Genomic DNA, 17,375 nt, shown 5'->3' on the forward strand with positions numbered 1-17,375 from the left:
ATGGCTGAGGAACTGTTAGCAAACGATGCAAAAACCAGCGGGGTGAGTTTGTAATTGAATGATTTTCATTTTATTCTATTTTTCAGATTTGTTCTAAAAAAGATTTAGGCTCGCTGATAATGTTATAAAAGTTAGTATAGTTATTGTAGTTATTATCTAGTTAATATGGGGCTGTAGGCCTGGAGCAGAGGTGACGAGACCCACAGGTCCTTCTGATTGATCCTCTTCTGATTTATCATATCTGATTGATCTCTTCTGATCGGCCTATCCGTGTTATTCGCCGCCAGTGAAACAATCATTCTATCGTATTGATGAATGCGATTCAGCGATTCAGCCTATCACCAGACTGAAGCTCGCTGGGCGCCACTTAAAGTCCGCGTCTCATCTCCTGCTTGTCACCACTGGCCGAGTGAAGCTGGTTGAAGGCACGGTGACCGCTGCTTTACGGGCTCACCGTGGCTGTCCTGCTCCCCGTCCCTCTGCTTGTGTGGGGGAGAGGTCTTTCTTGAGTCGGTGGACAAGAGGGACCCTCGTTGAGATCTCAGCAGGGGGTCTTTGATCCCCAGGCCCTCGGGGTTCCCCACCTCCCTAGTGGAGACAGCTTTCTCGCGATGTGGTGGAATGCGAAATGTCGGCACACGGCTGGCCACAGAGGTCAATACTAATAGGTTCAGAGAGGAATCAATCAGGGGAAGCAGTCGTCCTCTAATTAGCGGAGGACCAACCGCGTTCCACCTGAACCTCAACTTTTGGGAGTCGATTCTTATCGCCAGTTGTTCATTTAGTCTTGACATTATCCCGAAAGTTTGACACCATTGTGTATAAATGCGTGTCCTCCTGCTGGCTGTTAGGACTCAGGCACCGGGAACCGGGCCAGACGGACTCCAGCCAGCTGTTCATGGGTCATGTGCTGCTGGAGGCTTACAGCCGACCGCTACCAAAGATCATATTGTTATTGTGCTGTGGAAATACAATTGAATCCTTTATGAACCTTGACTCAAATTAGGAATATTATTGAATGAGTTAGGCGGACATGGATCTACAGTAGATTCATGTCGTTTCGGATCCCGGTCTCTTTAATCTGTTCTCTGTTGATCAGGGGGAAAAGCTTCTTATGTTTGCACATTGAAGCGCACAAATAAAAACGGGTTGGGGTCAATAGTCCTGCAACTGAAACGACCTCAAACCCACACAACTTGGGACACATCATACGTTCATAAATATGATGTTAATATATGTTTTAAATTCCACTGTGTACAATTCTATCCACTCCTTTTGACACTGTCCTTATTTATAACCTTCCTATAATGTAAAACGTGCTGTTCTCCTGTTGGGTACTGGTCCCCCCGTGCTGGGACCAGTACCCCTTCTGTCTCCTCATCTCTCCGCTGGTTTGTCTCTGCAGCAGCTCAACAGGTCCCTGCTGGCCGTGGCCTTCCTGTCCTCGTTTGGCAGCTCTCTGCTGTACGGCTATAACCTGGCCGTGGTCAACTCCCCCGCACAGGTACGGCCTCTTCATCGACATCCTCATCGTCACATCAGCCATCACACCACCACCATCACGCCCCTCTCTCCTCGTGTTGGGGGATGATGATGTTCTCCTCAGTTTCTGACAAATGTGGAAAACGTTTTCCGAGATATGAATAAAGTCATCAACAATAGAATATCCAATAGTAGCTTGGTAGTACATTACACATTGTCTTAATGTACGCACTTATTTTATGTCGTACTTAGTTATACTAGTTGGTTGTGTAGCCTCTTATCCCAGTGGGGAATGGGTTAACCTAGTGATGGTTAGTGCTCGGCACTTGGTTCTATGAACATCCTTACTGTACCCACAGAGATATATTGTTGTTTCTCTTTCTTCTGACTAATGGACGTATTATCTTACTTGTGTACTCATAAAGTCACCCTGGATAAAAGCGTCTGATAAATGCCCTAAATGTAAGCGTAGATGTTTTTCAGAAAAACCTTTTCTTGAGATCTGAATAAAGTAGTAGTAGCTTTGTAACAAGGTACACATCGGATTGTCTGCATGAACTTTGGCATTTAGCTTGTGTCCATGTGTTTTTATTCATTTGTTAAAACCTCTACATTTACGTTTGCTTTAATCCAAAGCGACTTACAATGAATACATTTGTCAGAAGAAAGTGAAACAACAATATATCTCTGTGGGTACAGTAAGGATGTTCATAGAACCAAGTGCCAAGCACTAACCATCACTAGGTTAACCCATTCCCCATATACAACAGAGACAGCTAGGGTAAGAGGTTCAAAGATAAAGGGGTCGGCGATTTAGTGAACTTGATCTTGAACATGTCAGAGTGAAAGCATTCTTCACCGCAGGTAGGTAGGAAGGCAGACAGGATATCCAATCGATCCATTGGTGCAGAACGAAATGATTGGGCCGCTTTCACAGAGACTTTCAACACATATGACAGAAAATGCTTCTAGAATGTGCCCTCGCTTTGAAGGGCTCACATGCTTTGGTTTGACCCGTTTCCTGTGATGGAATGCGTGACGCTTAGAGCAGGGGAAACAGAGAGAGACATGTGACCCACGAAGAGCTGCTCTGAAGGAGGGACGGAGGGGGAGGAGAAGGTGGAGGAGGGGGAGGAGAAGGAGGAGGAGGAGGAGGAGGGGGAGGAGAAGGTGGAGGAGGAGGAGGGGGAGGAGAAGGTGGAGGAGGAGGAGGAGGGGGAGGAGGAGGTGTGTTTTCCCTTTCCTCCCCCAGGAGATCTTTGCTATTGGTTAAACCACCAGACCTCCCGAGAGGTTCCGCTGCTGTTCTCTGAAGTGTGGGGGGCCCTCAGACCTCTGGCTCCTGGTGTTTGGTAGGGGCCCTCAGACCTCTGGCTCCTGGTGTTTGGTAGGGGCCCTCAGACCTCTGGCTCCTGGTGTTTGGTAGGGGCCCTCAGACCTCTGGCTCCTGGTGTTTGGTAGGGGCCCTCAGACCTCTGGCTCCTGGTGTTTGGTAGGGGCCCTCAGACCTCTGGCTCCTGGTGTTTGGTAGGGGCCCTCAGACCTCTGGCTCCTGGTGTTTGGTAGGGGCCCTCAGACCTCTGGCTCCTGGTGTTTGGTAGGGGCCCTCAGACCTCTGGCTCCTGGTGTTTGGTAGGGGCCCTCAGACCTCTGGCTCCTGGTGTATGGCAGGTCTGCAGCCTCTTTAAACAGACACCACCTAGCACATAGAGCCCCAGGGCCAGGGGCCAAGGGGCCCGGGTGTGGAGGGACAGAGCGGAGGGGCCCCTACCCCTGCTCTGGGTAGAGTGGGACGGTTCCTACCAGGAGCCATGGTGGGATGTAGGGACCCATCAACATCCACTTTACTAATGCAAACCCTCCATCTTCAGATGGAAGGAGGTGTGTATTATCAGGGTGTCAGGGCCCCTTTCCTCCTCTTTCTTGTTGGGATGGCGTCTGTTCTTGTATGTGCTGGATGGATTTGCACCTAGCAAGGTTTAACTTTCATACTTGTGGTTCATTTCAGTTGCAATAGCGCACGTTAGAGCGTATGTTTGGCTGTTGTTGTTTACTCAATGCAAGCCATTGCACTAAAGTGTGAAGCTATTTCACCACAGTGTGAGTGCAGGATGTATCTCTGTGTGCTCTTTAAACCCAGCCTCTGTTCCAACGAGACGTTCGGGGGCGTTCAGCGGGATGCCGGTGTTATTAATAGGAGACAGGAGTAGTACCTCCAAAATAAAGGTATTGTAGAACGATAAAGAGATGGGGCTGCAGTCCTGCGCCTCACAGCTCGGCCGGGCTGGGGATGTGGGTTGAACGGATTAGTGTCCAAAACACCCAACCCCACCGCTAACTCCTCCTGCGGAGAGGAGAGCCGGTCCACAGACACACAAGGAGCAGACGTCTAAACCACAGTGATCCCGGTTAGACGTGTAAGGACATCCCACTGTGACGATGAGCTGTGGCTGTAACCAGAGATGGAAATTAACTTTTTTGTCCACCAGCCACTCATCTTTTTTATACGCTATATATTTTTTTAATATATGCGAACATTTTAAACAATATAATAGTAACAATAGATAAGAAAAGTGTTTTTCATACACATCATTTATCCATCAGAAGTGATTTTTACTGTAAGTAGGTGCTACCAAGGAACTGAGTTGAAAATGTTACACTCTTACCGCATATGATAAACAATACACAGGTATCTGCCATGTTAAGTCATGTTTATTTCAAAGGTGTTACGATGACAAGTTTGGGGATAATTCATCTATACAAAGTATTTTCAATAAAAAACAAATTGACATATTAACATTAAAACAACATGGCTATACCATCATAAGTCAATAGGAACATTTGTTTTTTCAGTGCACTGGCCTTTTAATTTCTTCAATTCAACCAGATGTATAATGAAATCTGCCCCTATAATGCAACAGATTTATCCTCTCGGTATAGGAAGACTCATACACATACATTTAAAAACAGGGCATGAAGAAACAAGAACAAGAAACCACTTAATAAGTGGAAGACACATTGAAAAACGTCAGAATACATTAAACTATATATATATATATATATATATATATATATATATATATATATATATATATATATATATATGAACTCGTTAGCGTATCTGTTTGTGTTCGTTCCCTGCTATTGCGCATTTACAGACTGTTTTTTGTCAAAGGAATACCCGGTCAATGATGGATTTAATATGGACACAAACGACTGAACATTGGATCTTTGTATGGATTTATATGCACGTTACGGGATGAATTGATAAGCTCCTGTAAGGGCTACGATGGCACAGATGACAGCTGATTTGGAACGAAACAACAGCAAAGTAAGGAACTCCGACTTTTTTACTGTTCAATTATTAATGTTGTTTTTGTTGTATTGGAATACTCGCTCGGAATACCCAACGAGTATTCTAAGCCTGTAAAATGGTATTCGGGACAGCCCTACGTCTTAGCACACACACTTGACATCTGTTTTGACCAGACTGACAGAAAGCAGCTGTTTGCCAAACAAGTGAGCAGAGCTCTAAGGTTACCCAACATGCTCGTTTAGGGATGTAGGGATTTAGGGACGTAAAGCAGGCATTAGGCCTAATAGAAAATTAAAAATTAGCTTACGTGCAGTGCCATTCGAAGTCTTGAAATGGCCTTCCCTTTTTGGAAATTGCGTGTGCATTTCGAAATAGTAGAGCCATTCTATCAAGCTGGGCTGTTTTGAGGCTAACGTCCTCATCGCTGTCGTGGTGTCGGCCGCTGATTTTCCTTTGGCAATTTTCAAAACGTGAAGGTGACTTTTTGAGGACTCGTGGTCCTTCACGGCTTCCAATTTTAGGTTTTGTGTCCCACTCACAAAACTATTGGACCCGTGGCCATCCGAAGCATGTTTACGACAGAGAGCACAGAACATTGTCTGGCTCGTCCCGTCAAACACCAGCCAGTCACGGTGTTGCCCACTGTCCGATGTTCGCCATCTCTTATTAAAACAACGCTTCTTTTGGGGGTGACTGCCGTACTATCATCCGCCACCTGTACCTGGCCTACACTCTCCTCAGCTGTTCTCTTTCCTCCGGTGAGGAAACGCAACATTGCTTTCTCTATTAGTTCTTTCTTTATATGTTATAATTAGCCTAGCATACTATACCGAATGTTGATACCGGCATATTATCTCTATGGTTACCGGTATATTATCCCGGATGTTGACAGTCGCAGTTCAGCAGAAGAGGCGTAGAAGAAGAAGGGGGCCGGATGTTGACAGTAATGGTTGTGGAACTGTGCAGCGCCGTATGACGAATGTATTAAATATGCAAATTTGAACGGACCTGACTGGAAAGTATTAGTACAGTATTAGTAAAGTATTACCTGACACAGTGGCGGGTGAAGTGACACAATTCACCCGCCACCATACAAATCCACCCGCAAATGGCGTGTGGCGGGTGTTAATTTCCATCCCTGACACACACACACACACACACAGACACACACACACACACACAGACACACACACATGGAGACACAGAGAGAGACACACACACACACAGACAGAGAGAGACACACACACAGACGCACACACAAACACACACACACACAGAGACACGCACAGACACACACACACGCACACACAAACACACACACACACACATACACACAGTGTTCCCCCAGAGCGCTGGAGCTCAGGGGGGCCGCGGACCCTCGGACCCTGGGCCTCCCGCTAATCCGGCCGGACCGTGAGGCTGGGAACGTTCCCCCCCAGTCGGAGCGTCGTCATGTGACTGGGAGGTGGTCCGCTGGTTACAGGCGGTCACCTGACGTCCTGCTCGCTTTGTCCTGCGGACCGAATCCCATTTACCCGGCGGTGGAGGTCGGAGGTCTCCGAGAGGAGGAGACTCGGAGATTGGAGAACAAATCGATTCCAGTCGATTCGATCCGAAAGAGCCTTTTACTCGGGTCATTTCAAAGTTTTCATATCAAGTATATAATTTATTTTGCTTCCTATCTTGGTCATGAGATTAAATTAAACCAACTGTTAAGATCAGAGTGGGAATGGATCTCTGAAATCCAATTTAATTGTTAATAAGATGCTGTCTGTCGTATGCAGTTACAAATAAGGATCTCTATTTTGATGAACCCATGCATCACTTATGAATTAGTACTTACGGTTAAGAATTGTCCTTGCTTTTCATTAAGAGAAGCACATGATATATATCTATACGATTCACGAGTCTGAATCATCTTCCTGTGAAGGTCAGAGGGCTGATTCCTCACGGTCTCACAGATATCAGTCTGATGGATTTGAACACGTTCTGCTTCATGCCTTGAGAAGCGAATCAGGTCCTGAGATGTTAATGTGTGTGGAAGAGGTTTGAGACCGGAGCTGCTAACCCCAACCCTGAGAGCTGGAGGAGATCAGGGAGAAGGCTGGACCCCGCCAGCCATGACACGTTCTGTGGGGTCCTGTTAGTGGCTGGGACTTATAGCTGTCATCGTTGTTGTTGTCCGCTAGGTTAACTTATTATGTACATCATATGAGCATGTGACAACAAACACTATCGTCATCAAATGTACAAAACAAATTTAAACAACCAATTTAAATTCAAACCAACTTTCTTATTCAACGACGAGGGTCCCTAAGCAAATGAAATACCTCCAGACCATATTCTTGTTCCAACTCATTCTTCTTTTTCTTCTCCTCCTCCTCCTCCTTCTTCTTCTTCTTTTTCTTCTTCTTCTTCTTCTTCTTCTTCCTCTGTAGTACATAAAGGACTTCTACAACGAGACGATCACGGAGCGGTACGGCTGGAGTCTGGACGACCGGGCGGTCACGCTGCTGTACTCGCTCACCGTGGGGATCTTCGCTATCGGCGGGATGGTGGGTTCGCTGCTGGTCGGCACACTGGTCACCAAGTTTGGGAGGTAAGACCACCGTCTGACCCACACACACCTGAGAGCTGTGTTTGTGTGTATGTCATGTATCCATGCGTTTTACATGTGTTTGTGTGTATTTTACATAAATAGATATATGTTTGAGTCTAAAATACGAAAATCCACGACATTGGTGCAACAGAAAGGAAAGAAGCAAGGGGAAATAGGACTCAAAAGCACGACTCGGGAGGCAGAAGTCTTTAGGAAGAATGATCTTTACCAGCGGATAGGTCGGTACACGGGGAGATCAGTCGTAGATCAGGGAAACAATCCGGCAGGGAGAAGAAAACCGGGAACCGGGATCAGGAGAAAAATGCCGGGACGCTTGATACAAAGAACCAAGAAGAACCGGCCCAGAGGAAGGGAAACGCTCTGAATCCACCAGGAGGGGAATGTTAACGAGGGACTGGTGACAACCATTAAGGTGATTGAGGACAATCAGGGAAACACAAGGACAGGGAGTGAGTAATCAACAAAGGGGGCGAGATGGGACACTGATGCTTGTAGCCGTAGTGGGCGGCGACACTACCCTGGGTTGAGCCTTTGGACCAGAGCCCCTGACCCAGCTCTGACGAGTGTCCGGACTCCCAGAGCAGACCCTCCCCCACATCCGGCTGGCCCTGACATTCACTCGCTTCCCTGGGTCAAAGTGGACCCAAATGCTGTCAATCACACTCCAAGACATTACATCCAGGCTGTTTACCAGACGCTTTCATCCAGAGTGACTTACAATAAGCACGTTTGTCAGAAGACAGAGACACAACAACATATCTCTGTGGGTACAGTAAGGGTATTCATAGGACCAAGTGCCAAGCACTAACCATCACTAGGTTAACCCATTCCCTGTAGACAACAAAGATCACTTTGATAGACGCTACTCAATGCTAAGTACTGTTTTTAAGTGCCAGGACGTACAACACACAATACGTGGGTGGCAAGACTCAGGACCTTTCCACCAGCTGATGTGTCTCCCCATCACTCCTTTGGGACGGGGTCATGGGGAGGACGATGATCAGCTACAGGGACTGTTAGACACCAGTGGGCTCGACACGCATGTGATCCTTGAAGCCCGTTTTAGAAACGGCAGAGGCTCCACTGAGGCCTGGTCACCCCCCTTTCTCCCCCTTTCTCCCCCTTTCTCTCTTTTTCTGTCTCTCCCCTTTTTACATTTGAGCATTTATCCAAAGTGACTAACAATAAGTCTTTTTAGTAGGTCTTATAACATAAATCATCAGATTTATCATCTGAACATCATGTGTGGAAGTCCCAATCTCTGTCTCTCTCTCTCTCTCTCTCTCTCTCTCTCTCTCTCTATCTATCTCTCTCTCTCTGTCTCTCTCTCTATCTCTCTCTGTCTCTCTCTCTATCTCTCTCTGTCTCTCTCTCTGTCTCTCAACTCCCTCTGTCTCTGTCTCTCTCTCTCTCTGTCTCTCTCTCTGTCTCTCAACTCTCTCTCTGTCTCATAACTGTGTCTAACTGTGTTACTTTTTTAAGATTGGTGTTTGTCAAATGTGTAAACTACCTCAAGTTAATGATTCAGTTGGCAGGTCATTGATCTAATCAGTGTGTATATTATAATGCCAGATTTATATTAGTTGATGTTCATTTGATATAATTGAATGACATAAATTCTTCATCAACTGGGGACCCCCGGAGAAGGGAATGTTGACCGTTGTAACGGTGACTCAGCGCCTCCTCATCTAGAGAAAGGTTCAATGGATCGAGGCAGATGAGACCTTATTCTTATCCTCTTGAAGTTCTCTTCAATAACCTCTTCAAGGAACTGTTCCTCGAGTGATCGCTCTTTGGAGCTAAGAACCTGCGCTCGACGAACTTGTGATGTCCTACCAGACGAGAGATGTTGGCTCGCGTAGTACCGGCAGTACCCGCAGTTAAGGCCGCGCGTGAAGGAACACAAATCTACGTTTCAGCCAGGACTACAGTGAGGGGCGGCATGTGGCCCAGGAGGGAGAGCGCTTTGGAACCTGGAAGGTTGCTGGTTCGATCCCCGGCTCCTCCTAGCTGAGTGTGGAGGTGTCCCTGAGCGAGACGCCCCCCCTGACTGCTGCTGACCAGCTGGCTGTCTCCCTGCGGGGCTGTATTGTTCAACACTTTGAGCGCCCACTGGTTAGAAAAGAGCTGTATAGACGCAGTCCATTTACTGTTATACAGGTAGTCTACACTTTAAGTAACTTTTAAAGTGTTTTCTAAAATGGAATCGATTCACCGATTGTTGGCGTCTGGCAGCAATGCAATTAGTGAGATTTTAAGAAAGTTGATGGACACAGAACTCCGGAGTCAGAAGCTTAAGTCATCTTTTAATATAACCGAATATCTGTTACAAGTTACTTATAATCAAAGTGACGTTTAGTTCAAGCTTTTCATCATTCCACATACCACTCAAAGTGAGGCTGGTACATACTGGTGGATTATCCTTATGAAACTGACGTGTGTGTGTGTGTGTGTGTGTGTGTGTATGCGTGTCTGTGTGTGTGTGTGTGTGTGTGTGTGTTTCTGTCTATGTGTGTGTGTCTGTGTGTCTGTGTGTGTCTCTGTGTGTGTGTGTGTGTGTGTGTGTCTGTGTGTCTGTGTGTGTCTGTGTGTGTGTGTGTGTGTGTGTCTCTGTGTGTGTGTGTGTGTGTGTGTGTGTGTGTGTGTGTCTTTGTGTGTGTGTGTGTGTGTGTGTAGGAAGGGTACCCTGGTGCGTTCCACCGGCCTGGTGTTCGTGGCGGGGGCTCTGATGGGCTCCAGCCGGGCCTGCCGTTTCCCGGCCATGGTCATAATTGGCCGCTTCATCACCGGGATCCACTCAGGTCTGCCCGGCAACACAACTCTATCATTATCAAATTATACCTTAAACGATGTGTTGCAGACACTTTACATTACCAACGTGAATGTGTTAAGGTTGTCTTTTATAGGCTGCATATGTTTCCTGTTTTGTAAATTGTGTTCAGGGTTTTATCTTGTTTTTCTCTCTTTATGTGTCTTTTAGCTAGCTGCTGCCTTCCTTGGCCAGGGCTCACTTGTAAAAGAGACTACTGTCTCAACGTGACTACCCTGGTAAAAAGGACAAATACAAATGAACAAATAAGGCAATTGCGAAAAATAAGAAGATCAAGAAGTTAGGAAAATGAATAGAAATAATATAATTAAGTAAAATAATAAAAATTAAGAAAATAATAAAATCAAGAAAGATTCTGTAAAAATAAGAAAATGAAGAAGTTAAGAATATTAATAGAAATTATAAAATTAAGTAAAATAAAAACATTTAAGGAAATAATAAAATCCAGAAAAAGCAGCAGCATGGTGACGGCAGTGTTGGTTCTGAACGTCCTCTGAGCCCAGCAGTGACGCAGTGTGTCCTCCGCTCCTCCAGGGGTCTCCCTCAGCGTGGTGCCCATGTACCTGGGGGAGATCGCCCCCAAGAACCTCCGCGGCTTCCTGGGCCTGGTGCCCAGCATCCACATCTGTGGGGGGGTCTTCATCGCCCAGGTCCTGGGGATCCACGAGATCCTGGGAAAGGTAGTGTGTGTGTGTGTGTGTGTCTCCCTAAGAGCTGTGATTCTTCTGTTTTTGGTTACGTTTATCAGATATATTTCTTTTATTCTTTTGATTTTGGGTTTAGCTCAACATCTGGTCGGAAATTGTCACTCTAACTCTTAACTTTAATTCACTTGAATTAACATTTCAATCCGTGAACTGAAATAAATTATATAATCGTTAGCCTCATAGCATAATTCCCTTAAAGATCACCTATTATACTACTTTTCTGGTCTTAATTTCTTATTAATGACGCAACCTGACACGAATCACAGCACAAAAAACGATGTCGATTTTGGGGAAACTCTTCCTCTCATCGGGCGCTTTCAGCGTTCTCTGTCAACACTCGGCTTCGTCCTCCTCCCCCCCTCGCCCCCCTCCTGCCAACCCCACTCCGTTGTGATTGGTTACCTTCCGGAAGAGCATGTTGCAGCGTTACCATACATGGAAAATCCGGATTGTTCTACGTAGATAAGCAGGGAATATGTCTGAATGCATGTACGTCATTATTTGACACTTTAGTATGGTTAAACATGACTATAAATCATTATAGCAATGTTTATAGGTCATAAAAGTCGAAAAAGCATGATAGGTGCTCTTTAAGTTCTATTTTAAGGTTCATCTTCTATTCAAAAATGCCAAATTCAAATAGATGACGTAGGCAGATAGTGTTATGGAATGTAAAAAGCTCTCTGATTGGCTGAGGATACAGCCAATGAGGCACAGTGAATCAGCAGCATCAGGAGGGCACAGTTTGGTCAGACGTCACAATTTGGTGAAAATATGACTCAGGCAATTATGCCATGAGGCAAACGAAAATCCGTTACCCAAAACATGAAGGCATACACTGTAAAAAAAAAAACACTGTGAAATTCACAGTAACTTACTGTAACAACAAATCGCAGTATTACAGCTGTCAAGTAAAACTGTAATAGCCAAGTACTGTATGTTTGGTTACAGTCGAAGTGTGGTAACTGTAAAATCAAACCCAGTAATATCCAAGGACTGTTGTTTTGGTTGCAGTAGCGTTTTAACTGTTGCATAAAACACAGTAATTCTTCGAGCTTCAAAAATGACTAAAGTGACAAACAATACATTTTTTAACAATTTGTTGTTAATTGCAGAATGGTAACAATTTCTGTAGTATCCACTCTGAATATCACATGTCATCGAACACAGCTGCATTGATGGACGACCACTGAAGCAGCGTTCGTGTACGTCTGTCCGTCCCCACACAGGAAGAGTACTGGCCCCTGCTGCTGTCCCTCATCGTTATCCCCACCGCGGTCCAGCTGATGCTGTTGCCATGGTTTCCAGAGAGCCCCCGCTACCTGTTGATGGAGAAGAAGAACATGACCGCCACCATCACAGGTAGAGAGGCCTTAATTCAGTCAGAACATGACATCACAGGTAGAGAGGCCTTAATTCAGTCAGAACATGACATCACAGGTAGAGAGGCCTTAATTCAGTACAGCTGTTTATAAGGGGCATTAGAAAACTGGAAATTACAAATACAATTTGTCATAGACGAAACTAATTTCTTATTTTTGAAGTCATACAATACCTGGAAAAATATCAATCCTCAATGCCTGCTCCTCTCTCCTCTCTCTCTCTCCTCTCTCTGTCACCTCCTGCTCCTCCTCCTCCTGCTCTCTCTCCTCCTCCCCTCTCTCTCTCCTCCTCCTCTGTCTCCTCCTGCTCCTCCTCCTCCTCCCCTCTCTCTCTCTTCTCCTCCTCCTCCTCCTCCTCCTCCTCCTCTCTCTCCTCCTCCTCCTCCTCCCCTCTCTCTCTCTCTCCTCTCCTCCTCCACCTCTCTCTCCTCCTCCCCTCTCACTCCTCTCTCTCTCTCCTCCTCCTCCCCTCTCTCTCTCCTCTCCTCCTCCTCCCCTCCCTCTCTCTCCTCCTCTCCTCCTCTCCTCCTCCCAGCCCTGAGGTGGTACCACTCCAAGGGGAACATCCAGGCGGAGGTGGAGGAGATGCAGGAGGAACAGCGCTCCCTCTCCTCGGTGCAGACAGTGTCCGTGCTGCGCCTCCTGGTGGATCGCTCCGTCCGCTGGCAGCTGGTCACCATCGCCGTGGTCAACGTGGGAATGCAGCTGTCAGGCATCGACGCGGTGAGGGGGGGGGGGGGGGGGAGAGACAGACAGACAGACAGACGGGGAGAGACAGTGTTTTGTGTGTGCATGTGTTTTTAAGGGTGAGTTAAAGCCCCTTTCAGTAGTTGGGTTTCAGTATTTAGTCGTGTGGGTTCCAGGACACACAGTGAGGGCCTCACCCCTCACGCTGAACCCTTCATCCCTTTTAGTGCGAGGGGAGTCAGAGGTACCCCCCGACGATCGGAGGTACAGACCGTCCCAACTGAAAGTTGCCTCAGCCTTCAAAGACCTCATAGGAAAATACTTTGGAAACAGACTGCATTCATACACCGCCTCACATTCACCCCTTCATTCACACATTCCCCCCCCGACGGCGGAGTCAGCCCCCCAGGGCGACAGCCAGCTGGTCAGGAGCAGTCAGGGGGGGGCGTCTCGCTCAGGGACACCTCCACACTCCGCTAGGAGGAGCCGGGGATCGAACCAGCGACCCTCTGGTCACCAGCCGACCTGTGTGTTGTTTTGTTTCTTTTCTTCCTGCATTTCTGCACAAGCGAGTTCAGACTGAAGTGTGTAAGATTGAGCGCCCCCCCGCCCAGCCCCCTCCAGCTGTGGAGCCACCCTCTGCCCCCCCCCCCCGTCCCTACATCTCCACACACACACCTAGTGAGGGACTCAGCGGGGGGGGCGCCGGACCACGCCTCATTATCCCCCAGTCCCCGACGCCCGCGCCGACACACACGATCTGTACACGCACAGCAACACACACACACACACACACACACACACACACACACACACACACACACAGAAACACACACACACACACAGCAACACACACACACACACATACACATACACACAGAAACACACACACACAGAAACACACACACAAACAGCAACACACACACAGACACACACACACATACACACAGAAACACACACACACAGAAACACACACACACACACACACAGCAACACACACACACACACACACACACAGAAACACACACGCACACACACACACACATGAACAGCAACACACACACACACACACACACAGAAACACACACAAACACACACACATACACATACACACAGAAACACACACACACAGAAACACATACACACAAACAGCAACACACACACACAGACACACACACATACACACAGAAACACACACACACACACAGCAACACACACACACACACACACACACAGAAACACACACGCACACACACACACATGAACAGCAACACACACACACACACACACAGAAACACACACAAACACACACACATACACATACACACAGAAACACACACACACAGAAACACATACACACAAACAGCAACACACACACACAGACACACACACATACACACAGAAACACACACACACACACAGCAACACACACACACACACAGAAACACACACGCACACACACACACACACACATGAACAGCAACACACACACACACACACATACACACAGAAACACACACACACAGAAACACACACACACACACAGCAACACACACACAGCAACACACACGCACGCACGGAAACACACAAACACACACACATATACACCCGTGTAGACTAACTCATGCACACACTCATACGCAGACAGAGACACACTCATATACACACACGTAAACACACAGCAACACACGTAGACGAACCCTCGTAGACGCACAAACACACCGCACACACGCACGCATATAGACACACATGCACACACAGGCATACGTATGAACATACAGATTCCCATCCCCCCCCCCCCTGTAGTTCAGAGCTCCGTGCTCCAGCAGCCTGGCTCCTCCCTGCTGTGATTTCCTGTTACAGCTGTTCCAGACGGGAGCTAACGCACCCTGCACCCGCCCCCTGCCGTCACTGGGGCCCCTCCCCTCTCCACCGGGGGGGGGGGGGGGCCTCTCTCCAGCGGGGCAGCCCCCCTCTCTCCACCGCGGGGGTGCTTGCTGTGACACCGCACTGAAACGTTTTCATAGATGGATGCAAGGAGGGACAATCTGACAGGGAGGTAGTTCAGGTCGACCTGGGGGAGGGGCTAGACCTGGGGGAGGGGCTAGACCTGGGGGAGGGGCTAGACCTGGTCTTAGACCTGGTTAAGGTGGACCAGATTTGGGGATAGGCCTGGTCTTGGAACCAAGTGCAAAGCACTAAGAATCACTAGGTTAACCCATTCCCCAGAGACAGGACGTAGAGCTACGTCCTGTCTCTAATGTACAGTCAGTGTGTCCACTTCCTGTGCTGATGAACCTGTCGTTGTCTGGTTCAGATCTGGTTCTACAGGGTTGAGTTAGGGTAACCCTAACCCTAACCCGTTAGGGTAACCCTAACCCTAACCCTTCCTGTGCTGATGAACCTGTCGTTGTCTGGTTCAGATCTGGTTCTACAGGGTTGAGTTAGGGTAACCCTAACCCTAACCCTTCCTGTGCTGATGAACCTGTCGTTGTCTGGTTCAGATCTGGTTCTACACCAACAATATCTTTGAGAACGCCGGGATCGCCGTGGAGCAGATCCAGTACACCACGGTGGGAACCGGCGCCATCGAGGTCGTCTCCGGGATGCTGGGGGTGAGTGTTCACCCTGTCATCAGGGCTGGGGGTGAGTGTTCACCCTGTCATCAGGGCTGGGGGTGAGTGTTCACCCTGTCATCAGGGCTGGGGGTGAGTGTTCACCCTGTCATCAGGGCTGGTGAGTGTTCACCCTGTCATCAGGGCTGGGGGTGAGTGTTCACCCTGTCATCAGGGCTGGGGGTGAGTGTTCACCCTGTCATCAGGGCTGGTGAGTGTTCACCCTGTCATCAGGGCTGGGGGTGAGTGTTCACCCTGTCATCAGGGCTGGTGAGTGTTCACCCTGTCATCAGGGCTGGTGAGTGTTCACCCTGTCATCAGGGCTGGGGGTGAGTGTTCACCCTGTCATGGAGGCTGGGGTACATTTTGTTGGCTGAACCCTTAACACTGCTCCTGTTCTCCCCCCCTCCCCCCCTCCCCCCCTCCCCTCCCCTCCTCCCCTCCCCTCCCCTCTCCTCCTCTCCTCTCCTCCCCTCCCCTCTCCTCCTCGCCTCCCCTCTCCTCCCCTCCCCTCTCCTCCTCTCCTCTCCTCTCCTCCCCTCCCCTCTCCTCCTCTCCTCCCCTCCCCTCTCCTCCCCTCCCCTCCTCCCCTCTCCTCCCCTCTCCTCCCCTCTCCTCTCCTCCCCTCTCCTCCTCCTCTCCTCCCCTCCCCTCTCCTCCCCTCCTCTCCTCTCCTCTCCTCCCCTCCTCTCCTCTCCTCCCTCCCTCTCCCTCCTCTCCTCCCCTCCCCTCCTCCCCTCTCCCTCTCCTCCCCTCTCCTCCCCTCTCCTCCCCTCCCCTCCCCCCCTCTCCTCCTCTCCTCTCCTCCCCCCCCCCTCTCCTCCCCTCTCCCCCCCCCCCCCCCCCCCCCAGTGCCTCACCATAGAGCGGGTGGGCCGGCGGCCGCTGCTGGTCGGGGGCTTCACCTTTATGGGCGTCTGCTGCATCACCCTGACCCTGCTGCTGCAGGTACACACACACACACACACACACACACACACACACACACACACACACAGACACACACATACAGACACACACACACACACACACACAGACAAACACACACACACACACACACACACACACACACACACAACCAGCAGACACACACACACACACACACACACAGACACACACACAGACAAACACACACACACACACACACACAACCAGCAGACACACACAACAGCAGACACACACACACACCAGACACACACATACAGACACACACACACACACAGACACACAACCAGCAGACACACAACCAGCAGACACACAACCACCGCCATACACATGGAGAGGCACTGTGAAGAGGAGTGTTGTTGTGTAGTTTTGAAGGTGTATTGATGTTGTTGTTGTGTTGTGTTGAAGGTGTGTTGTTTTGTGTTGTGTTGAAGGCGTGTTGTTTTGTTGTTTTGTGGTGTTGTGGTGTTGTGTTGTGTTGTGTCTCCATTGTGTTGACGCCTGTGCCCCCCCCAGACTCAGTATGCCGCCATGCGCTACGTCAGCGTGGCGTGTGTGGTCGGGGTCATCGCCGGCTTCTGCATCGGACCAGGTAGGACCTCCGCCAGACCCCCGGCCAACTGGGTGTGTGTGCGTGTGCGTGTGTGTGTGCGTGTGCGTGTGTGTGTGTGTGTGTTAAACTACTGGTGAAGATCAAGAACCAACTCCCTCAGCTCCTCGTTCTCCCACATTAAAAAAGAATCCAAGAAGAGCAGAAACAATGAAAGGTTGAAGCATTGATGCAAAGTGAT

The 17,375-nt window shown here is 48.7% G+C and overlaps 1 protein-coding gene across 1 annotated transcript in view; it reads left to right on the forward strand.

Annotated features, from left to right (window-relative positions):
* slc2a15b (solute carrier family 2 member 15b) overlaps positions 1 to 17,375 on the forward strand; it is a gene marked incomplete at both ends in the record, with an annotated part of 20,912 nt that continues 3,537 nt past the window's right edge. Inside the window, 10 exons of the mRNA XM_079730415.1 lie at positions 1 to 42; positions 1,406 to 1,504; positions 7,237 to 7,397; positions 10,095 to 10,219; positions 10,783 to 10,928; positions 12,185 to 12,317; positions 12,873 to 13,060; positions 15,529 to 15,639; positions 16,492 to 16,587; positions 17,101 to 17,176. Coding sequence (XP_079586541.1) covers positions 1 to 42; positions 1,406 to 1,504; positions 7,237 to 7,397; positions 10,095 to 10,219; positions 10,783 to 10,928; positions 12,185 to 12,317; positions 12,873 to 13,060; positions 15,529 to 15,639; positions 16,492 to 16,587; positions 17,101 to 17,176 — 1,177 coding nt within the window. The remainder of the gene's footprint in view (positions 43 to 1,405; positions 1,505 to 7,236; positions 7,398 to 10,094; positions 10,220 to 10,782; positions 10,929 to 12,184; positions 12,318 to 12,872; positions 13,061 to 15,528; positions 15,640 to 16,491; positions 16,588 to 17,100; positions 17,177 to 17,375) is intronic.

Source organism: Pollachius pollachius (genome assembly GCF_949987615.1).
Source record: "Pollachius pollachius genome assembly, chromosome: 2".
Classification (NCBI taxonomy): Eukaryota; Metazoa; Chordata; class Actinopteri; order Gadiformes; family Gadidae; genus Pollachius; species Pollachius pollachius.